This window comes from Rhamphochromis sp. 'chilingali' (genome assembly GCF_963969265.1).
Source record: "Rhamphochromis sp. 'chilingali' genome assembly, chromosome: 10".
In the NCBI taxonomy this organism is placed as follows: Eukaryota; Metazoa; Chordata; class Actinopteri; order Cichliformes; family Cichlidae; genus Rhamphochromis; species Rhamphochromis sp. 'chilingali'.
Window position 1 is genome coordinate 25134964 of NC_137937.1, and position 24265 is coordinate 25159228.

General features: G+C 40.6%; 1 protein-coding gene across 1 annotated transcript in view; it reads right to left on the reverse strand.

The window, feature by feature from the left end:
• Positions 1–1223: 1223 nt before the first annotated feature.
• Positions 1224–24265, reverse strand: part of pgm5 (phosphoglucomutase 5) — a 30174-nt gene continuing 7132 nt past the window's right edge. Inside the window, exons 7-11 of the mRNA XM_080893603.1 lie at positions 18510–18625; positions 14389–14524; positions 12871–13054; positions 6830–6967; positions 1224–1510 (exon numbers count right to left, since the gene is read on the reverse strand). Coding sequence (XP_080749729.1) covers positions 1421–1510; positions 6830–6967; positions 12871–13054; positions 14389–14524; positions 18510–18625 — 664 coding nt within the window. The 3' untranslated portion in view covers positions 1224–1420. The remainder of the gene's footprint in view (positions 1511–6829; positions 6968–12870; positions 13055–14388; positions 14525–18509; positions 18626–24265) is intronic.

Sequence of the window (24265 nt, forward strand, 5' to 3'; positions counted from 1 at the left end):
ACATGTTTTCTGCCTTTGCTGAATGTGCACATGCTTTCTGTGTATGACACTATAAGATGTCCTAATAAAGTATTTCAACACATGAAGACTACAACTGACGGCGCACTTTATCCCAATAAAAAGGCCGGTCGAGCACAAACAGCAGCATTGCAGCTAACCCATTTTTATACACAATATAAAGAGGAAAAGAGTGGTTGCTGCCATTTTTTAAATTACACTATTGGTGGTATTTTTTGATGGTATTTTTTTTTCTAATCATGCTTTTGGCTATAATATGCTAAAGCTTAAACAATTTTAACTAAATTGTGTTTTTAGCAACTTGTCTAAAGTTGATAAAGTGCCCCCTATCCCCGTCCAGCTTAAGAAATAACACCTGATGCTATAAAACTGTTGTATGGGGCAATAACCTGCTATGGCTGGCTGGTAATGTCTGGCTGGCTGAGTGAACACATCCTTACGGATATCCACTGGCATATCCTCAACTGATAAAGACAGCAATCAGGCTGTTTATGAGTTCTGCGTGTCTCATTCAGGCCATATAAAGATCAGCCTTCTTCATTTTTTTGTCTCAACACAACAACTTCAACACACTTTATGCTTAAAAGCACGCTCTTTCCTCTTTTGTCCTTAAAGCCATCTGACTAAATGAAAAGGACAAGAATTACACACAAATATTTTATTTGGATTAAAAAAAAAAAGAAATAATGAATTCAAACATGATCATACAACATTTTCAAATCCTAAATTAAAGAATAAAAGCTAAAACTCTGTTGAGAGTACATTTTTCTTTTTAACTTATGTAGGTTTGAAATATGACTGTGGTTATTTATCAAGTATTCATAGAAGAAATATGTTTTAATTTTATGGCTTTAATAAAGTTAACACATATTTATACCACAGTATGCCTTTATACTGTATGTATTATGGTGCAGTACTAGCCTCGGTTTAGGCAAATATGATGCAAATTTCAACTCATACATGCAAATTAATATTTAATTTTGTTTTAAAGTTTAAACAGAAGGTTAACTAAAGTGTTCAGATTTTTAAAAGGTCAAATAGTTGAAAACATGCTGTGATAGGTTCGAGCAATCTGAAATGTGAGTTTGCACGCTCATAATCTGTTCGCTGTCGACCTTTTTTCATTATTTATCCACAACAATAATTACGCCTGCCACGTTGATCCACTAAATGGTAGTCGTCAATAAAGAACAGAGAACACTGTATGCGACTTTAACTTTATTTTTGAGAGACAAATGTCAGCGGTAAGCATCTGAGTCAAAAAAGAAATGAAAAATGAGGCTGAAACTACAGAGATATTTTAAAGATGAAACCAAGAAAGTAACAGGTGCTTTGAGGATATTTTTCATGTGTTTGCATATGAGTGTGAGTGTTTTTTGGTTGGTTGGTTTTTTTCACTTGCTCATGTGATTACATTTGGGCCACGGCGTCCTGTCCTCTCGTGAATGTTAGAGATCTTCAGGGCAATGGCAATGAGAGGACCCAGCACCACCTGAAGACAAAGCAAAGAGAGCTGAAGGCAGAGCTTCGAAACTCAATCAGACCTTTAAATCTTTCACATTCACACTAAGTTACTGTCGAGTTCTTGAGAATTTCGTGAGCTTTTTGGTCAGTTTTTCTGTGCGAGGTTGGCACATTATACTTATAGACATCACGTGTTAACAGATTCCAGAGCAGATAACCAAGTTAGACTTACGTAAGTCTAGACCTTTAAAACTGTTTCAACATCCGCATTAAGGGGATTTTATAGGAGCTTTAACTTGGTTATTCAACTGGTTCTTTTTTATTTTTACATTTAGAAAATGCATACAAAGTGAGCATGAGACAACAAATAATGACAACATCCCACAAACTTGACATTATGACTAACAGGTTTGCTGTTGGGTCAGTGTTAATTTGAACCCTTTACTGCACAGCAGTAGTAATGAAGGTGTTTGAGGCTGCTGAAGAACATCATCTCCTCCTCCATCCCAGACACCACAGATCCGCTGCAGTTCGCCTACAGATCCAACAGATCCACAGAGGATGCCATCGCCCACATCCTACACACCACTCTCAGCCACGTGGACAAGAAACAGGGTAACTATGTTTGTTGATTACAGTTCAGCGTTTAACACAATAGTGCCCTGCAGACTGTTCACAAAGCTCAGGGATCTGGGACTTAACAGCCGTCTGTGTGCATGGGTGTTGGACTTCCCCACTGGCAGAACTCAGGTGGTGAGGGTGGGTAGATGCGTCTCTAACAGCATCACCATCAACACAGGAGCACCTCAGGGATGTGTCCTCTCGCCACTGCTCTACTCCCTCTACACTTCAGACTGTGTGGCCACCCATGGCTCCAACACCATTGTGAAGTTTGCTGACGACACAGTGGTGTTGGGTGCCATCTCCAACAACGATGAGGCGGCCTACATGGATGAAGTGAAGAATCTGGCATCATGGTGCCAGGACAACCACCTCCAGCTGAACGTCGGCAAGACCAAGGAGCTGGTGGTGGACTTCAGAAGGGGTCAGCACAGAGACTACAAGCCCATTATCATCAATGGAGCTCCAGTGGAGAGGGTGCAGTCCTTCAAGTATCTTGGTGTCCACATCTCCTCAGACCTGACATGGGCTGCCCACATTCAGGTCCAGACCAAAAAGGCTAGGCAGCGCCTGTATCACCTACGACAACTGAGGAAGTTCAGGGTCTCTCCAAAGATCCTCAGGATTTTCTATACAGGCGCTGTGGAGAGCATCCTCACACAGAACATGACATCGTGGTTTGGGAACAGCTGTGTGAAGGACCAAAAAGCTCTCCAGAGAGTGATCCGTACAGCAGAACGCTGCTGCAGGATTGTTCTCCCCCCGCTTCAGGACACCTAAACCAGGAGATGCCGGACTAGAGCAGCGCAGATACTGAAGGACCCGTCCCATCCTGGCAACAAACTGTTCCAACTTCTGCAATCTGGTAGAAGGTTCCGCATCTTCCGGGCAAGGACAGAGAGACTCAAGAGGAGCTTCTATCCCCAAGCCATCCGTGCCCTAAACACACACACCCGCCCTCTCACATCATCTATAATTGACTGAGACAGGACTCTCTTCCAGACACTCTAAAGTTTAGAGTGTCTGGAAGAGAGTCCTGGTTTAGAGTCTAAACCAAGGCACAATGTACATTTCAAATTCCTTTAATTTTAAATATGTTTATATTGTCTATCCTGTAAAATAGTCAGATGTCTATTCATATTAATGTACAGAATTCACCTGCTTGCTGCTACTACTGCACATTCACCCAATGTATATACTATATATATATATAATGTTCTGCCCCCATTTTTGCACATGTCGAGGAGCGTGTCAGGCTACATTTCACTGTGTGTTATACTTGCATAACTATGCATGTGACAAATAAAGAACCTTGAACCTTGAACCTTGGACCTTGAACAGTATTGTGTGATGGAAAACAACAGACATGTACAGGGCCGTGCAAAAGTCTTGAGACACCCCTCATTTCTTTATATTTTGGTTGAAAGTAGCCAAACCTTGTCTTTACAAAAATCCAGCAAGGACCTGAGAGATGCATCTGAGCCTTCAGCTGATCCATCTACTGCTCACTGAACCCTCATCAGAAATGGTCTCAGTGGAAGAGTGGCTGTCAAGAAGCCATTGTTAAGGAAGGGAAACAGGGAGAAAAGGCTGAGGTATGCCAAATTACACACTGAATTTCAGCCAGATCTTGTCAAAATGCATGGAATTATAAATGCAGGAAAGTACAGAAAGATTTTAATCTATCACATAGTACCATGTGGAAAGCAACTGATAGACAACAAATGCATTTTTCAGCATGACATTGATCTGACATATACTCCCAGTCCGGTAAAAACATATGTGGATAGATAAACACACAGTAAAACACAATCAGTCATGGACTGGCCTCCCCAGAGCCTGAACTTCAATATTATTGACAAAGAACAAAAGAAAAACCAGCCAACATCCAAAAGAGAGTTTAAAGTGTCCTTCAAGATGCCTGGAGAACTATTCCTGAAGAAATTATAAGTACATCACTAAATCTATTTACCATTTTCTGGTGATCTCAAGACTTTTCCACAACACTCTACATTGTATGATATTCTCATCCCAAAACTGCTACATGCAAAAAAACATGTATTACACTGAAAGCACAGATTTTACTAAGGCTGCACACAAACATGTGGCTTTTTTTTAGCTTGGCTGAGAATCTTGTATATAAAATCTGTCCCTCTAATCTAGCTGAGTAAGCATGGCGTGCAATCATGTATGTCGTCTCTGATAATTCATGCGCGCTGGGTAAGGGCCAGAATGATTAGATGTTGAATTTATGATCTAATGATGGATAATCCGAGGGTTCAGTGCAATGCCACAAATAACACATTTTTATTGGCTGAATAAACACAGCAGTTAAATCACAGTTCAGGTATGCTTATCGTAACAGCAGTTTAGCGAGGAGGATTTTCTATTTTCATGAATAAAAAGGGGGATGTAACATTGGGACATAACTTCATGCTGCCCTATACGTTTTGAATTACCGCACCTGCATTTTAATAATAAAAGACTAAAAAGTAATTCTCAAATACACACTTTGTTGCTTTTCTTTGCTTTTTTATGTGGCAAAGTCAGAATTGAAATGTCGTTAATCTGAACGCACACACACACACACACACACACACACACACACACACACACACACACACACACACACACACACACACACACACACACACCACTCTAAATTGCGAAGGCATCTTTATAACTCCCGGAAGTGTTTAAAGTACACTACCTATCCCAAACATCCATAGCCACACAACAAGCTTTCATTGTTAAACACTCCAAAGTCTACAGGCCAGTCATCTAACAGTTTGAATGAAAGTTATAATACATAATCACAATACAACCACAGTACATGCTGTATCCTCTTTTTTTTAACTGCTCAGCCTGACATAAACCTCGGATCAAAATTTAACCATACTTCATCAATTATTGTCTGAAGACGTGAGCTCAAGACAACAAGTGATGAAACCCTTAGACATTTTATCACTACAGAGTATTTACTCTGCTAATATGTAGTGAATTACAGTATGTCAGAAGTAACATGTAAACAATTAGTAAATAAACTGCAGCAGGAGTGTTTTCCCCTGTTCCCTGCTGAACAGCCATCGAACCATCTTCTGGCCTTTAGACTCAATTAAAAGTCGCGGCCCTGAATACTCAAAAACAAAACTGCCTGGGAGCAGGCGCTTGTAATCAGGCTGACTGATCAATGGTACACCGTGTGCTAGGTTTAAGATATTAAATAGAGTCTGTTTCTCAACTTCTAGATAACATATTCCAACATTATTCCTCTTGCAATCTGAGCCATAGGTTTTATTTCTGCTATAAACGTCACAAGTTTTGGAACGACTGCTTCATAATTATGTTAAAGGTTTTAAGGGACCCAGATAAATATGGACTCTTTTCATTCCTATTTTTGGGGTTCCACTTGTTCCTCTCTGCAGCACAAATATTTTTCCTTTACATCCCTGTTAAATTTCCTCCTCCTCCTCCTGGAAGTCATCTTATTCCCGCATCCAAGTCTTTGTTGCTTAAAGACATGATGTCAACTGGAAATAAGATGAATTTCACAGCCTCTATGTTTTATCCCAAATTGGGATAAAACAGAGGCTGTGGTTATTGCTTATTTAAATTCTGTACCAACAATGACTGTATATTACTCCATTCATCTTGTGCATATATTTAATCTATGTTATTATGCTTACTTGCATACATAAGTTTGGACTTTATTTAAATGGTAAATGGCCTGTATTTGTATAGCGCTTTACTAGTCCCGAAGGACCCCAAAAGCGCTTTACACATTCAGTTATCCACCCATTCATGCACACATTCACACACTGGTGATGGCAAGCTACATTGTAGCCACAGCCGCCCTGGGGCGCACTGACAGAGGCGAGGCTGCCGGACACTGGCGGGCGCCACCGGGCCCTCTGACCACCACCAGTAGGCAACGGGTGAAGTGTCTTGCCCAAGGACACCATGGCCGAGACTGTCGGAGCCAGGGCTCGAACCGGCAACCTTCCGATTACAAGACAAACTGCCAACTCTTGAACCACAATCGATTTAATTTTATGTTTGCTAAATCACAGACTTAAGTAGTAGTTTAGGAGTATATATGTATATAATTAAAGTTTTTAAACATTCAAATGATAGAATATCTCCTGTGTATCACACAGATACATATCATGCATTTAATATGTTGAAAAAGCTCATTATGAAGCATCATTTCTGCTACTGTGTGCCAACAAAGCTTTCCTGCGGTGGTAAAACTGGCTAAAGATGACATAATAATGCTAAATTAATAATGTTGGAAGAATTTACAAATGGCAAACAAATGGCCACACCATAGTTCAAGATAAGGATAGTACTTCTATACAGTCCTCTATTTTCTTTGGATCGTGATTTGGGTGGAGCCCATCCTGGCTGTCATGGGGAAAGAGGTGGGTACACCCTGGGATAGTCACAGTCTATCTCAGGGGAAAACACAGAGAGACAAGCACACATTCTCTCATCCATGTCTTCGGACAATTAACCTCACATGCACCTTTATTGAACCCAGAGGGAAACTAAAACACAGAAAGGCCCCAGAGCCAGACAAAGAGGTTCAAATGTTCAACCTTGGCTAGATGCCATTCCTGAAGGGATTTAGGACAGGATTTTTCCACTGAAAGGTGAGAAGTAATTGATATAAGCACAAATGTCACAAAAAGAAGGTACATAAACACCATCAAACCCATCTGCGTACCTGTGTCTCTCTGTTGTGTCTCTCCGGGTCTCTCTCAAAGCTCTCAGCATAAATGCGAATGGTGGACCCCATCCCTCCGCCGCTCCCGCTCATTCGAAACACCAGGCGGGACGCATCATTAAAGATAATCCTCAAACCCTGGAAACAAAAAAAAAAAATTGTTTTCTTAATTTTTATCAATTGACTTTTGTCTACTTTTTCATTAACTTACTATTCTCTTTCTCTTTTAAATATTAAAAATTATATAAACATATTTTTTTAAACACAAGTAAATGGCTAAAAGTAAAAGACAAATAAATGGTCATGTATTTGAGTGGATAGGATAAAAAAATCAAAAATCATTTGAATGCACAAATTCAGTGTGACTTTACAGCACACAAAAGTACAAATCTTGTATCATCAGACCTCTGTTAAAACATTCAGTCCTGTAATTAGTGATGCAGTAAAGGCAAACATCCGCTAGATGTCACTGTTACTGTGTGTTTTGTTGGCGCATGATTCAAACTGTACTCTTGATGCATGCAGCGCACTCACATTCCTAATGATGTTGGCTATAAAGTTGCATAAGGTTATAACTACAGCTGCACTTTCCAAGAATCTCCTGACTCTTACAGCAGATAACATTCTCGCTAAGGTTCATAACTGAACTCTGTGTGTGACTCTTCAAACTTAATCCCAGGATATCACTGCATTGGGACCAATCAAATATATCTCCTGCTGACTGACGTAAGGAAGAAACTTTTCGACTAATGCATCTGTAACAGCGCTTATCTGTCCTGAATTCCACAGTCTCTCCTTCATTATTCGATTAGAGTACAAGAGTTCAAGGGAGGTGACGGCAACATGTTTTGAGAAAAAACAGGACTCCAAACTGTATTGTCAAAGTATCCCCACCTCAGGCGTTAAGCTGTACTAGATGTCTCGATACTGACAAATGTTATTGCAACTATAGTAAACAAAAGTTTTGTATAGTAGTAAAAGTCAAGTGGATGCACTGTCCCAGTTCCAAAGCAGCCAGTCTCAGACAAATGGCTGTGAGCCTATTAGTTAACTGTGGCTCAGCATTATTGTTTACAGAACGCAGTACTAAATGGAAATATCTGAACCACTCTGGGAATGAAGGATAAAATGCCAGAGTCCAGGTGAAGAGAGACGGCAATAATCAGAGACGTCCGTCCAGCTGTCTGTCTCTCTATCTGTGAGTCTGTCAACTCACTAACAATAGAGTGGCAGTTATCAGAAGGCTGACTAATGCTTGTTAAAAACACTTGCCAATGCAGAGCTCAGAGGCCCCGAGTGGAGCACATACCAGCCATAACTCATGTGTGTCGTGCATGTGTGTTCATCTTTATTCATCTATCAATCCATTTGTTCATCTACCAGCCTAAAGGTGCTTAGAGATTTTGGAGAGGTCTTTGTCTGAGCCTCCCTCCCACCTTCCAGCATCCATGCCAACTGCTGTTCCTCTGCAACTGTGTGGAATTATTCATGGATTAATGTTGGTGTGGAAAGGTGGGGAAAGAAAGCACAGAGCAATAAAGTCCCACTAACACAAGAGGGGAAACAAGTCATGGCTCTTCATTTGCATTTTGATTTCACACATGAAATGAGCTGCAGCAGAGAATATCTACACGAGTCAGCACTGACCATCGTAATCAACTGCTTCTTATAAACACATTAGGGTTTTTTAAATTTACCTTCGCCTCATATGTCTATTGTAGTTATTGAAACAGTTCAGTGAAGTTAGGATGTCCTGTTGTCAGTTCCAATGCGATAAATCAGCATACATTACCATATTGCCAGGGCCATATGGGCTATAATATAAGGGCAAGTAATAGTGAACGAAACCGAGTAGTCTTCAGGAATAGTTCCCTAGACTTGTTGAGGGACATCAGCCCTCTTATTTTGATGCTGGCTGCCTTTTGTTCTGCTCTTTGTCAAGATGACCCTGCACTGCTTTAGTATTGTTGAGACTCTGAGGAGGCCAATCCATGACTGACAGTGTTCCACTATCTGTTTTTCTATCCTGCATAGGAAGTGTCTTTGAGATCAGTGCCGAAAAGTCAAGCTGTTGCTAAACTGATGCCTTCTTCCTGGCATTACACGGTAAATCAGAATCTTATAGTACTTTTGTGTATTCATAATCCCATCAGTTTTGACAAGATCCTCAACACCACTCACTGAATTACAGCCTGAAACCATGACAGAGCGTCCACCATGTTTTACAGGTGGGTATAGACACTCACTGTTTACCTCTTACCTCTCTGACCTCCACTGACAACAATGTGAACCAAAAATTTGTATCCATCACTCTATAATCCCTGTTGCCACTAATTTTCAATCAAATTCTCATGTAATTTATCTCAGTCTTTTCTCCCTGCTTCCTTTCTTTAAAGATGGCTTCTTCCCAGCCATCCTTCCACTGAGACCATTTCTGATGAGGCTTCAGTGAACAGCAGATGCATCAGCTTAAGGATCGAATGACCCTCTAAGGTCCTTTGTCAGAATTTCTGCCTATTTCTTAAGGATGTGATCTTCAGATACTGTTTATCTGCTGTAGATCATTTTTCACGCCTGGCAGTTCTTCTTTGTTCCTCCATTTATCTATTTTCCTCAGATTTTTTTAAGAACACGGTCTGGCTTTTTAAGGATGAAATATGTCAAGTTTCTAATAGTCCTTTTAGAATCACCTTGTAAGTGCAAAATTATGATTTCATGCCTATGAAACTGTGGCATTTCTTAATAGATTCGACTAAACAAATGGGGAAAAAAATCATCTGTTTTTCAAGACAAAGCATGAAAATAATAAAGATCTATTGCACAAAACCACTTTTTAAAAAGATAAAAAAAAAGATAAAAGATAAAAAACAAAAAAAAGATAAAATAATAAAATAAAGACAATGCCTTTACACAGAACTGTAGATCAGACTTGATCTTAAAAAGTCTGTCTATCTACACTCTCCCGAGTGTAAGTGCTTGAAACGTGTGCCTAACAGCGGACATCTTAGAACAAAAACATTTGTGTTACTACAGCCCTGCTTTCCACACTCTGAGGCACTTACAGTCAAAAAGCCATCAAGACACTGCTAATTCTATAGCTATCTTAAGAGATACAGCCACAGCCAGCCTTAGCTAAAGATACAATCAAAGTCATTCTTTTAATGAGCTGTCATCTTTATCATTTAGTCATTAGCTATTAGGTAAAGCAACATTTGATCAAATTCAGTCATAGATTAAAAAAAATTACCACAAACATAAAGAAGACAAGTTTCTTACTCGTTTAATAGAAACCTTCGCTTCTTTTTGTTGGTAGATATTTTTTACTAAACAAATTTCGCATAATACCAAATTATCCAAAAGGCAGTATCTACATTTAGCGCACAAGTTGTTCCATCATCTGATATGCAGACGACGTGGAATGAATTCAGTAGCCAGCTACAAAAGGCCGCGATGCCACTGCTGTGTAAATCCCCCAAGCTTTGTCTTGTGTATTTGTGTATCGTGTTTGAGTGTGTTTGCGTCTCTCGTGTGCCAGCTCTTCCCCCTTCAAACACACTTGCAATGGAGAGACTGCAAAGTGAGACGACAGCTGATATAATTCTGTCCTGGGAGGAATGTGTGTTGTAATAACATTCACTGGGGCGACTGGGATGCTGAGGATTTATCAGTATTTTGGGGTGACTGACTAAAAAGCTGTTGGCCTGCTGTATCCATGGTGACACAGTGGAATAGTCACAGCAGGATAACAAAAGACTCCTTCACGGCGTTAAGATATACAAGGTGAAGCCGGTGGTCAGAGTGGAAAACACAAGTGCGAACAAGGATCGGGAGTAGAAGGGTACGCATGTGTTCACGCTTACGCTCATGGACAACTGGACGGATGTACACACCAAAATGCACAATGTGTGTGTGTTTGTGTGTTTGTGAGGTGGGGCGGAAGCTAAGAAGTGTTGACAAATTTCCACAAATTTCTGGGCAGGAAAGAGAAGTCAGCTGGGTGAAAGTCACAGACACAAAGAAGAAGAAAGAAGGGAAGGAAGGAAGGTTGCATTAACCTAGCGAGTTATCGGTGTTTGTAGTGATACATGATGTATGTTATGTGCGTGTATGCATATGTTTATAATTTCAAAAGGAAGATAGACTGTCATGTCCAAACATGGAGCCTTGCTGATCAGACAGCACTGAAGCTTAGTGGGTGGTCTGGCTTACACCAGGCTGAGTACATGTATGTGAACAAAGGGAAGAGAGAGTGTGTGACCTGATGTGAAGCAGCTTTTCAGTCACTTTTCTAATGCAATGCAATTCGATGTTGGGTTGAACAAACAGGTTTGCGGCTTTTGGTTGGTCAACTTATTGTCAATCTCAGTTTAAGGTAACCAGTCTGGAGAATGGAACCAATAAATGACTTCAAAGTTGTTCTGGTTGTTTTTAATCTAATTGAGACCATGACAGAAACGACTATATTCTGCTGCATTCTACACAACGTCTGCTCTTTGCAAGCATCTGCACGCACAGCATGCTGACACCAAGCCAGTGAAGAATCCAACACTTAAGTGATGTAAACAGTAGTGTCATGAAGCACTTTCTCTAGCGAGTAATTAAGTAATGCGCTGTGCTACGAGTGATGTGTAGTACTTTACTAAAACAATTACAACTCAACAGAAACAGCAGGTTCAAGAGATAAGTAAAGCAAACAGGACACTAATAGCACCCAGCTTCTAAGAGTAACTCTAGCCTGAGTGGCAACTATTTAAAACAATCTTTTTTGCACTTTTTTGCACAAAAGGATCTACTGATCTGTCTTGTTACAGCTTAAGGTCCTTCTATGCTAAATTAATGTGTCGGTTCATGCTATGCTGATTGGTTTACAGGTGAGTTGGGACAGGGAAGGGGTGTGACTTATGTTTCCTGGTTTCGTTTTCTCCCGCTCTTTACTTTTTCTGTATTTCTAATTTAAGTTGTATTGTTTGTTATGTGGTCCCTTTTAGGTCCTTGTCTCTGTGTCCTTCCCTCAGAATCTCCCAGGTAAGTCAGTCTTGTCCTCATGTTTGTTTGCCTGTCAGTCTCCTAGTTTAGTTGCCTGTTTTCCCAGTCGTTTCTCTGTGTGTCTCTCTCGTCCCTCGCTCTCTCGTCTTTCATGTAGTAGTCAGTTTGAGTCTTATTGTGTGCTTCTTGTGCTTCCTGTTTTATTTTGACAGTCTCTTGTCCTGTGTCTGTCGTGAACTCCTTCTTGCTGTGTGTCCTGAGCGTTGTGATAATTCTCTGTATGTCGGTTTAGTGTCTGCCCTTAGCCTTCTCAGTTTTGTTATGTATCTATAAATTCAGCAATAAAGATTTCGTTAAGTTCAGTCTTGCCTGTGAGTCTGCACTTTGGGTCCAGTCCTGCCTGCCTCACACAGCGTCACCTGACATGTTGTTCTCCGTTGTTGAAGCGGGTCCTGAGATTAGCTGAGTGGGATTTGTCACAATGTAAAACACCTAGCCAGTTAGCCAGGGCTTTTTAAACTCTGCCTTCCTGTTGACCTGTGCTCCCTTCACCTGTAGTGATGCCTGTGTCGTCACCATGTTCAGTTTTGCACTACATGCATTTCACATTTGTCAGAACATCCAGCATTGGCTGCTTTGGTGGGCCACAATAAGATAAGAAACACTTTATTTATCCCATATTTGGGAAATTCTTGAAGAATTTTTTTCCCTTGTGTGCAATTTATAAATTGGTCTTGGGATTCCCTCCTAGTGTGTAATTAACCTTATATGGTACGGTGGTGGCACTGTGGGAGCTGAACGGAAGCTGACGTTTAATTTGTTGTAAAAAAAAAATTCCTTTTTCAGGGTGCTTATGCTGGCAGCTGGCCTTTGTTCTGCAGCTGGACGATCGAAGTCAAGAGCTGCACCACAGTAGACACCGTATCTACTGGAGTGTTTCCCATGGTGGGCTGTATATTCCCATTTGGGCTTCTTTGGGTCAGAGCTGTAGTGTGAATGGCCAAATAATAACGTGTCATGCAACATCCTGCTGTTACAGCCTTCCTTACACTGACCTGGTTTCGAGCCACTGTTCCATCCACAGGGTCAGTGTACTCGAAGTTGTCAGCCTTCTCCACGCTGTACATGTGGTCCCCTACAGCAAACTTCTGGCTGGTGAATGCTTTGTCTGAGATTACTGCCTCCAGATCTCTCATTAGGTAAAAGGCTGCACGTGGGTCCAGACCTTCATAGTCAAACCTGACAATCATAAGATGCACACAAGATTTATGAACACACGTAAGACTCAATGAGGTCATGAAAGCAGAAAAGGGAGAGTTTGCTTATGTTAGGTACGTTCAGTTTTCTTGCCGCATCATCTTACTTATGTTACCGAAAAGGGCTCTAAATTGCAAGAGATGTACCACAGAGATTCTGGGGACACGTCTTGTATAACCTGTCCATCTACTTTATGTGTTGTGGGAAACAAGCATCAGTTTAGAGAAGCTCTCTGTGGGAACATAAAAACTACTGCAGCTATCAGTGGGAAGACTGACTGTGGCAGCTATCTGTGCCTCTCACAGGGGAGAAGTTAAAATAAGAACGAGTGAGAAGGACTGGAGGGAGGGGGGTGGATTAAGGTGAAAGCCAGCGAGGCATATGCGGGGTCGGTAAGGACTAAGACGAGGTGAAGACAAGTTATTACTGAAGTTAGTCAGCATGTATTCACACAATCATGATGAAGGTTCTGACGAAAACTAGTAAACGAGTGAGAAAAGATTTGAGGTAACCACACGGCATTAGCTTGTAGGCTATTTTGGATGTGTGACAATCACAGTGACGTTGTAGGATCAAGTGAATAAGGTTTCAGTCACACCAGCTTAGAGGCCAGTCGGTGATCATCTATCAACCACTCATCGTGGGCTGTCCGTAGTCTGAATGGAAGTTACAGGCTTGCCTACAAACACCATCCAGCTACTTTTTGAGCTGCTGTGAAACTGTAAAAATGCAACACAAACTGGAAACAGGAACCATTAACTTTCAAAGTAAAAGATTCTTGAACAACTTTTGCTTTGAAGGCAAATCGTCTCTATTTCTGTGTCACACTTTGTCAAGTTTTACTACAGCTTGGCTAGAAGTTTACGAGTATTGAAAACCAAACATGAAAATGCTTGTGGCTACCAGTGCGGCCCCCTAGCCTTCTAGTAGATGCACATGTGTTATCAATTTCAAAATCCTAGGTGACTCGCTCTGAGAAATTGCATTCATAAGATTTTCAGAAAAACTGACCTCTGACCTCTTAAGGTTGAGGTGACTGAGATTCAAACTGACCCCTGAGTTTTAGTACATGCACCTGTTTGCATGGTATAATTTTGAAAATGATATATCGTCTCATTTTGAAGTTATCGCATTGACAACAATACCACATCACCCTCCAGGAGCCACTATCAACTACTTGGGAATAAGCCTTTTTTAATAGCAACGTGTGGTTGCATCGCACCATAATATAGCGGATGAATCTCGAGCAATGTGCACATGACGTCACATGAGAAACCTCAATAGATACACAATGTTTTGATTACTTAGCTGTTTACCTGCAGAAGTAGTTACGCCCAAACCTGGCCCAGTGTTCTCTGACAATCTGCTCAACGCCTTGTTTCTTGGCTGCCATAATGGACAACCACACCAACACGGACCACAAACCGTCCTTCTCACGAATGTGGTCAGAACCTGGAAGAGAAGGAAAACGTGCAAAATTCAACATCTCTGTGTAAACTTCTCTTAGTTATTGGGGCTAAACTTCCATAAAAATCTGCAGTGGAGCTAAATGTGGCCTCATGCAAGACATTGAAGGTTATTTTAATTTTGGAAATTATGATTAGCCCTTTAGCTCAGTGTAACACAAACATTAGAAACAAGGATAAGCAGTTAGCATGGGTCTGTATAAGAAGTTGTTTATACTTTCTGCACTGTTGCTTACATGGTAGCGCAGGTGGTCTACCAAGCTGAAGTTTGGCATATTTGTCACCAGCTCCTCCAGTATACGTTTCAAATTATCTTTGGACAAGATGCTGAATCTCAGTCTCAAGGTATAGATAAAAGTGCTATATGAATAGGTTTCTATGATTAGGTGAATGAGCTTTGCAGTAGAATGTAAGGCTCAAATTCAGTAGAAAAGCCCTACATAAGTACCATTACCTAGCACAGGACTTCCACTAAATCCAGATATACGGTACCAAGGTAGGAAAAACATGTTAGTTTGGAGTTAAGCTAGCTATTTTATCTAGCTTCTCATTTTTTATAACACCTCAGCTAACCATCTCCTAGTAATAGCTGCATGTTCGACTTGATTTTACTATCTGAATCTTGTTACAGTAACAATGAATTAAAATTATGAACTGTTACTTTATCAAAGAAAGGGAACAATACTTTCACCTGCAGTTTAACTAAAGGGAATGTTTATTGTATTGACCAATTATTAATGTAACTGTATAATGGTGGGTTAATTTTAATCTACAACATTCAACTGAATTCATTCACAGATCCAATTCGCAACAGTTGCCTCGGGCTCTTGGAAACGTACAAAAAGTTGCAACACAAACAATCTTTCCTGCCAGCCCAGAGCAAACATAAACTCAAACAGAGGAGCGCATCACACCCACAGTCTCCTTCACTGGGGAGCTTTCGCTCTGTTCTCAGAGACAGCTGCACTGTAAAGGTATGTGTTGAGGTTAAGCATGTGTTACATTCCCCTGCTTGAGCTTTAAATGGAAAGTGAGCTGTTATTTTAAGCTGGATTTATATATATTTTATAAATCGGAAAGAAAATAAAAACTAAAAAGCAGTACTGTGTCTGTTTTACTATTCCTCTCAACATCTACACTAAAAATAAGAACCTAAAGCTTTATGTCCGGCACATTAGGAAACTGGCAGTTGTTATTGTTAAGTCCCTGCCTCATTCTCTGTGTCTTTGTCATTCATCTTAACAGAAAAGGTGGCGGAGATTGACACCTAATAAAAGACATCTAATATCTATGTCAACAAAGCTTAACCTGATGTGCCTTTGTTTTCAAAGTGACACCAATAAAACCCACAAAGTTTGACATAGCTCTCTAAATTAGCACTGTTCTTGCTGCGTGTCTCAGAGAGAGCAAGAGTGGTGTGCAGCTCTGATGATTTACTATCCAGGGCTACCTCTGAGCTTTTTTGCCTTACATGGATAGATAACGAGTAAGCTCCCATAGTCCTCTCTGAGTCTCAGCTCCTTCCCTTTCTCTCCTCCTTCTCGATACTTCTCATATTTGGATTTGCTCGCCATCTTCTCCTCCGTTTGCAACAATCATGGGTCTTTTCTCTTCTGTTCACACCCACTGGCGTGTTTCTTTTTACTTCAAGTTATAAAATGTTAAATGTGTCCTCTCTAGTGAATACAAAGGGTTGAGTAGTTGAAAGAAAAAGAAGCAGAGGAAGTCACAAGGAATTAGAGAACAACGACTAAACTTTGGGTGAGGTTCGGACTGTAGCAAGAGGGACACGCATCTAAAATGCAAGCCTATACATGTCTGTATTTTTATGAATTGTTTATACTTTCCGGCGTGAGTGCGTGTCTGCATTAGTATTCACAAAACGCTACCACTGGAGGAGTGTCGGTTTGTTGCCGTGATTCAGGGAGCCCCTGTCTCCTTTTATAGCAGAAGAATGGGGATTATTTACACATGCAGTCAGGGTCACGGCCCTCTCATCTATTAGTTGACTCTGAATGGAGCTATGAGCAGGCAGGATGCACTGCTTATACACGTAGACCTCGAACAGACTGGAAGAGAACGGAATAGGGAAATTTTCACCTTTAAAGGAAAATGATGATTTGATAAATAGTTGAATGTTCTTTTTTTGTTTGTTTCCTTTTAAGCAATCTCATCAGTCATCAATATTATTACACACAGCACACTAGTTACTAAAGAGCTGGAAGGAATGAACCAAGCAGGAATGATGCCAACACAGTGGCAGAAACTGCAGTTCCTGTAATGTCCACTTGAGTGCTTCAATCCCACAGACGCCCATGTTTAGATCAGAATCCGAATCCGAATACTTTATTAACCCCTAAGGAAATGATGTGGCCACGGTTGCTCCAAGACAATAGGAACAATAAAAAGTGAAAAGATAAGAAATAAACATGTTTATAACCAGCAAAAAATAAAAATAAAATTACAGTTGTGACAACTGGAGTCACATTATAAATCACGTTTTTTACCCAGGGTTATTAGATGATATTATTCCAGCTCTCATACAAATAGATCACCTATTCTTAGAGGTGACAGGTCGGTAGTGTTTTGTCTTTTGGTTGCATCCCAGCAATCAAAGTAGTTCCAAAATAAAAGCTTAACCATGGTCGCCGAGGTTACCACGACATCAGTTGGAGGTATCACTCAAACGTCGTCAGGATGTCCTCGTTAGACTTCCTATCAAGAGAACTTTTGCAGTTTGAGTCCACCTGCTGTCACACTGAGGATTTGATTTTACATTAGAATGAAAACATTCCTGAGTTTTTAATAGGGACACTGTGAACAAAGAGGGGACGACTGTAAGAGTCCGATTTGTTAAAGTTACCAAGCGACAAATTAACTTGAATTTAAAAGGGCAAAACCATAAATAGCTTAAAAGTGTTACAGTAGTAACTAATATACAGGAATACTTGATAAACCGTTTGCAAGCCATATTAGTTGTCCTTTTAAAAAAACAAAAAAAACAAAGACAAATCTATTTAATTTCTTCTTTACAATAATCTGATCTATGTTTCTAACTTTGTGACATGCGTCCATCTATGGTTCAGTTTTTGACGTCGTACCCCGACCAGTTTTGACCAGGGAGATTCTGGTCTTCAACCATGTTTGCTGGGATGCTAAGGAATGAGCTGTTGAGCTGATGGGGTTGTTATGGCTCAGGAGGGGGAGTTGGTCGTCTACCAGTCAGAAGGTTAGTAGATTGGGTTCGTCAGTCTGCATGTTGAATTATCCTTGAGCAAGCTACTGAACCATGAATCCCGCGATGCATCAGTCGGATTGGCCAAAATGCCAAAAAATTAAAAAATATCGTCTTTAAAAATAACACTTACAAACAAAACAATAGAGCAAGAAATATTACGAACCAGATGACCATAAAGCTTTTAAACAAACCCTAGCATTATAAATATTAACTGACTTGACTTACTTAAAAATGTAAATGTGCAAAGTAATAACGTGTCACGTGTCTTACCCTGTTAGGCTGGATTTTGTTGACTTCTTACAGCTCAGCTTTTTTGGCAAACTTAGACTATAATAGTAGCCGATTGGCAGACAAAAGTAGCAAAAAAGACCAAAATCGTAGGGAAAAATGTAAAGGTTTTTTTTTGTGGTGGTGGTGGTGACTGTTTCAGCAAGTTCTTGCTGCACATTTAGCAGCAGCAGCTGCTGGCCACTGCAGTCCTCTAGTGACAGCTTTGTTTGCAGGCACCAGTTGTTACTGAGGGGAAAGGATGCACATACTCCCACTCACATTTTCAAAGATAGTCCGGGGATTTGAATGAGCGATCCTCTTTTCACAATCTAACCAGCTGATCCTGCCTTGCATTTGCATTCAGTAGAGATCTGTACTCATAATATTCAGCAATTTCAAATCTCTCTTTATAAAGGCAGTGCTTTTTTCTGTTTGGATAGTAAGTGAATGTGCTAGGTCATACCTGTCCCAAAGCTTTCCTCCCCACAGACGGAACAACGCCCAGAATCCATCAGGTTCCCGAAGTATCTCCAGCCTGTGGGAGTCTCATACAAGGCCAGTTTCATTGCTTTGGCAACCCTACAAACACGCAGAGGAGAAAAGTCAGAAAAACTGCCTGTACACGCGATGTATTTGCTCACATACACACAATATATTCATCTAATATCTAATAAAATCTAACATCTAACATCCCAGGTCTGATGTAGAAACTAGCTTACACACAAAAACTCTGACCTTTGAAATAAAACAAACCAAATGCTGTATGACAAGCGCAATCTGCCAGCAGCTCATCCAATAACTTAATAAGGCAAAGGGAGTAGGAACAAAGTGAGTTAACCTTTTAGTTCATGTTTACTTAGAACCTCAGCCGTGTGCTAGCATAGCGAGAGGAGAAGATGGAGTGCGTGTGCGCGTGAGTGTGTCTGTGTGTGTGAATACATGTGTATGTTGGGGTCACGTGGAGGGGAAAAAAGATGCCAACAGTTCAATATGTGGGAGGAAAGGGAGTGCAAAGAGCCAAAGTGGAAAAGAGCAAAGAGAAAGTCTAATAAAAGTTCCCAGTTGCAGATTACAAAATAGAGAGTAACTAATCGATTTACTGGAACTGCAGTGATGCGATAAGAAGAAAAATGCACACTTTATGGTAAATGGATCAGTACTTATACACTGCTTTTCTACTCAGTTTGAGCACCCAAAGCACTTTCTGCTAGACATTCATACAGCACTTTAAACTCATGGTTCAGCATCTTACCAGAGGATGCGTTACCACTCAGACTGGGGGGAGGGCGGGGATCGACACACTGACACTGACTTTTGATTGGTACTTGAGCCTTGAGCTTTCATTCGACCATTTCCGCAACTTTTGGTTTTACGGCCAACAAATGTTTTTGTTTGTTAGCAGGATTAAGACAATTTAATATTTGCGTTCTTGCTTACAGCTTGATATAACTATCGCTTGAAGAAAAGGTTCGGTCTTTGATCCTATTAGAAAAGTTACCAGCTCAAGCCTGCTTAGTTTAGTTTTAGTTTTAATGATTAGTTTGCAACAAACATCTCCACAGCAATCATTGCATAATATATAAACACTTTACAGGAGAAGTCTAAAAACTGCAGAACCAAATATTTCAACCAACAAAACAGATTTTGCAGCCAAGGGAACAAATACATGGATACCAGCATCTCAAATGCTCGTACTGTGGGATGTGGTGAGAGTTCATGGTGCAATACTATAAATGTGAATATGGGTGAGTTTCAAAATTTTTAAGTGGTTTTATACATATACACATGCATAAAACCCCCAGTGCCCTCCGCAGCTGTTTACAAGAGGATGGGATAAATGACCAAATAAGAGTAAACCAGCTTTATTCCCCCACCCTGGGGAAGAAAGTACTGGAATGGAAAGACTGGCATTCCTAAAAGAAAACAGGAACTCTGAACTTCTGACGAGCATTTGATGTTTTCAGAATCAGAATCAGAATCAGAATACTTTATTGATCCCTGGGGGATTTGAACGGCACGTCCACGGCCAACATAAGCACTGACACTGACTGTAGCAGTGCTCGGCTTTCATGCAACGTTGCAAAAATGTAGCGTCCGAACAATGTGAGAATAAAGCAAATCGTGCTTTCTCAAGTTTGATGATTGCACCAACAGAGCTTTGCACACACACCCATGCATAGCATTCACATCCATACATCCTCAGGGATAAAGCACAAACAAGAACAGGTTTTAAGATCAAATTTCCAGTTCCACTAAAATACAACTTCTTGAACACACAGTGCTAGAATGACTGTACAAGTGCATTTAAACAGATATAATAAAATGTCTCAGGATAACCGGGATGTTGGATTCTTCTGACGAGATTTAAAAAAAAATTTTTTTTTAAAAAAACCTGGCAGATTAATACGTCTGGAGACACAAGGAATGAAATTGGAAGGCCTATTTAGAGCTGCAATCCCCTCGTGTGTAGGTGTGAGCCGTAAACTGTAATGCTCTCCAGTCAAAGTTCATTTTCTCACACTAGTGTTGACAATTTACAGGCAAGGAATCTAAAGTCGGTCACATAATATACAGTATTTTTAAATGGTTAGTATCAATCAATTATTAGCTATATTATCCTTCCCTGTGAATACCTTCTTTAGGGTATTAAGGAAGTTCTATTTTTGGATGTTGATTATTTTGATGTTTACTGTCTGTGTTTTACTTACATTTAATCTTCTAATATACATGAAGCGATGAGCAAGTCCAGCCTTGCATGTATGAACAAAGCTAAATAACTTCATTCTAGGATGTGACAACACTGAGCTGCAGTTGAGGAAAGTTAGAGCAGGTCTGTCTTGAATGGTTTGGAAGCTCTGCTCCGACAAGATTAGAGCTGGAAAGAAATTTCATAACTGAGCAGGTAGGAGGTATGTCCACTTTCCTTCATCTCAACTCTCTGGAACCTCTGTTGCACACACGCTTACAATATGACCCACACTAAGTAACCTTTATCTTGCACCTCAGTAAATCCCAGCGGAGGGGGAAGGTACAATGAGTGAAGATGTTTCTCTACATCCGTGAAGTAAAATAAGGCCAGCTTTTGGCTTTGGCTTGACATTTTACCAAACATAGCCTTCAGCACCCTCACGCCTCAGTTTGGATTTAGGGCTCAGGCTAAAAGAGCAGCAATGCCGGAGCATTACTTGAGCTTGACCCGAACCAATAACCCTTAGTAGTCAAAGCAGAAATGCAATGTTAATTGCTGATAATGCTGCCACGGAACTCAACGCTGAACTTCTTTTTCTTCTTCTTTACGCTGCTCTCTTCAGGGGGCACCACAGCAGATCATTTGCTTCCATATCCCTATCCTTAGCAATCACACATTCTTCTCTGTGATCTTATTCTTCTCCTCCTGTCGACATCCTTTGTCCAATGCATTTACTGTCCATCTTCTGAGATCTTCAAACCATCTCAACTTTGGCTCTGTTACTTTGTCTCCAAATCGCTTAATCTGAGCTGTCTTTCTGATCTACTCATTTCTAATCCTATCCATTCATCCTGGTCACTCTCAACAAAAATCTAAGAATCTTCAGCTCTGCCACCTCCAGCTCTGCCTCCTGTTTTTGGCAGCACTACCATCGCCACACCACATATCATATATCATATGTATATATATATTTACAACCATCTTGTAACCCTCCCCTTTCACTCTTACTACTACTATCAGTCATAAATCCCCCCTGACACTCAGTACATACTGTATATTCACCTTTCCATCCTCCTCTGTCTCAGTTGTACACAGATTCTGTTGCTTTCATTCCTCCACCTCCACCCCTCCAGTCCCTCATCCACCTTCACCCTACTCTCACTGCAAGTCACAATGTTATCTGTGAACATCATAGTCCACAGGAATCCTTCTCTGTCAACCTGTCCATAATCACTGGAAACAAGACGGGATCTTGAGTCACTCCCTGATGTAATCCCACCCCGACCCTGAAGCCATCTGTCTCTCCCTACCTTCCTCTCTTGGCATTTTATTCCATGATTTTTCTGTTAGTTCTCTACAAGTCAGAGCTGAACATACTTTAAAATTAATTTTAGCATAATTATTGGAAGTGGTCATAGCTATTTTGGAGTGCCAATCTCAACATACCTTTGTGACATAATGTCAAAACAGTTTTCTAGGATTTTGCAAAGCTGTGTCAAGAATATATTTGCTATCGATCATAGTAAATCAGGCGATAAATGTGCTTGTTAGAGCAATGTTTATCTTTGCCTGCCTAGTTCTGTGTTCTTGATGCTGCTCTCCCTGCCTGACCTGATTTAAGTGGCCTTGTATGGCGTTACCCGGCACAGCGTCGAGGTCAATTACTCCTAATGTTCTCTGTCAAAGTAAATATAAAAGGTACTGTGTAAAGGTTTTAATCACTTTAGGTTCTTATTCATCATGCAATACCACTAGAGAGAATTAGTGGCTTGGTTTAATTACTAATTCTTTCCTCAGCACAAAAACAATCCCGATGACCACAACGCCAACGGTCATTAACAGCTTTCTGTAACTGTTTAGCTACAGCACAACATCAAATATTTGACCTTTCTACTTTGCCGTGCTAATCAGTAAAAGAGCTCACATTTCATGATCGTAACACGCACACCAGTGGCTCAATCCTACATCCTTCCATCCCTGGAACTGTGAAAAGAGAGGCAGATGTTTCCTTTACCAACATTTCCCACCCACTTTCCCTTCCTCCCTCACCGCGTCTTGCATAGCATGTGCACAAAGACATAAAATCACCCACGCACACACTCCAACCAAAGTGATAGATTTAAATCCAGCCTCCTGTCCACCTGAATCCAGTCAGTTTCCTTTGCTTATCTGAAAACAGTTGCATTCACTTTCTCTCTGTCTTTTCTGTTAACACACACTAACATACACATCAGCGCACAGAGTATATACACCATCGCATTTATCAAAGCTTTTATAACACAGTTTGCTTGACTTTAAACACATAGCAGGGAGGGAACCTCAGTCTAAACACTCAGAACACAGATACACACAGTCTCCTAAAACAGCCCACACTTGGACAGACTCCAGGGTCCGACTTCACACTACTAAGCACTTCAACACTTTCTCGAGTTTATCAGGTTCATGCCGTTATATACATAACATGAGTGTGACATGACGAACTCGTGTCACGCTCATACGAGCGGCAGTTGTGAAACTAAGAGTGGAACAAAGTGACACTGGTCAGCAACAGTGTCATTAATTACCAGTTAAGTGATCACAGATTTGCAGATGTAGTCCGACTAATCAAGTGAAATCATGTTAAACGTGAAAAAAATCAAAAGCCTGTGTTATGCAGTTTATTATGCATGATATTATCAGTGGGTTAAGTATTATCTATAAGGTTGCTTCTACTTCCCAACTAAATTAAAGTTTCCAGTAGATAAATGCATACTATCATCAATACAAAAGGGCAAGTGCTCAGAAAGTAGACAACGAGAGATAAAGATAATATTAGAAGAAGAACTGAAAAGCGTGTGTTGGAGGCATTGCTTCGCGCTTCAGGGTTGCAGTGGGACATGTGACATTTGTGTCTTGGGTATCAGCCTGTGTGTGTGTGTGTGCGTGCATGTGTGTGTGTGTGTGTGTGTGTGTGTGTGTGTGTGTGTGTGTGTGTGTGTGTGTGTGTGTGTGTGTGTGTGTGTGTGTGTGTGTGTGTGTGATGAGGCCAAGCTGACTGGGGAGCCAGTGTATGCAAACCTTTCAAGCAACTCATTCAGTGTGATTATTAGGGCTCAACATCATAAGACATGACCTTAGGCAAGGAGTAGTGCAATATCAAGGGATGCAGTCTGTGTGTTTGTCTGCCTTAGTGTGCAACAGCACCATGTAAATAAAGATAACCAGCAATTCTGTGACGTAAAATTCCAATTCGCATACAATGGGGAAATAATTATTTGATCCCCTGCTGAATTTGTAAGTTTGCTCGCAAAAAGTTATCCTTCTCTAATTTTTATTGTAGTTTCATTTTAATGGAGAGAGACAGAATATCAACCAAAGATCCAGAAAAGAACGCAGTACATAACAGTTATAAATTGATTTAAATGTCATTGAGTGAAAAAAGTGTTATCCAAAAGTAAAAATGACTTAGTACTCAGTGAAGAAACCTTTGATCACCAGATTTATTTGCTGCTGCTTGGCAACTCACAAGTTTAGCTCCCTCCACTCATTTT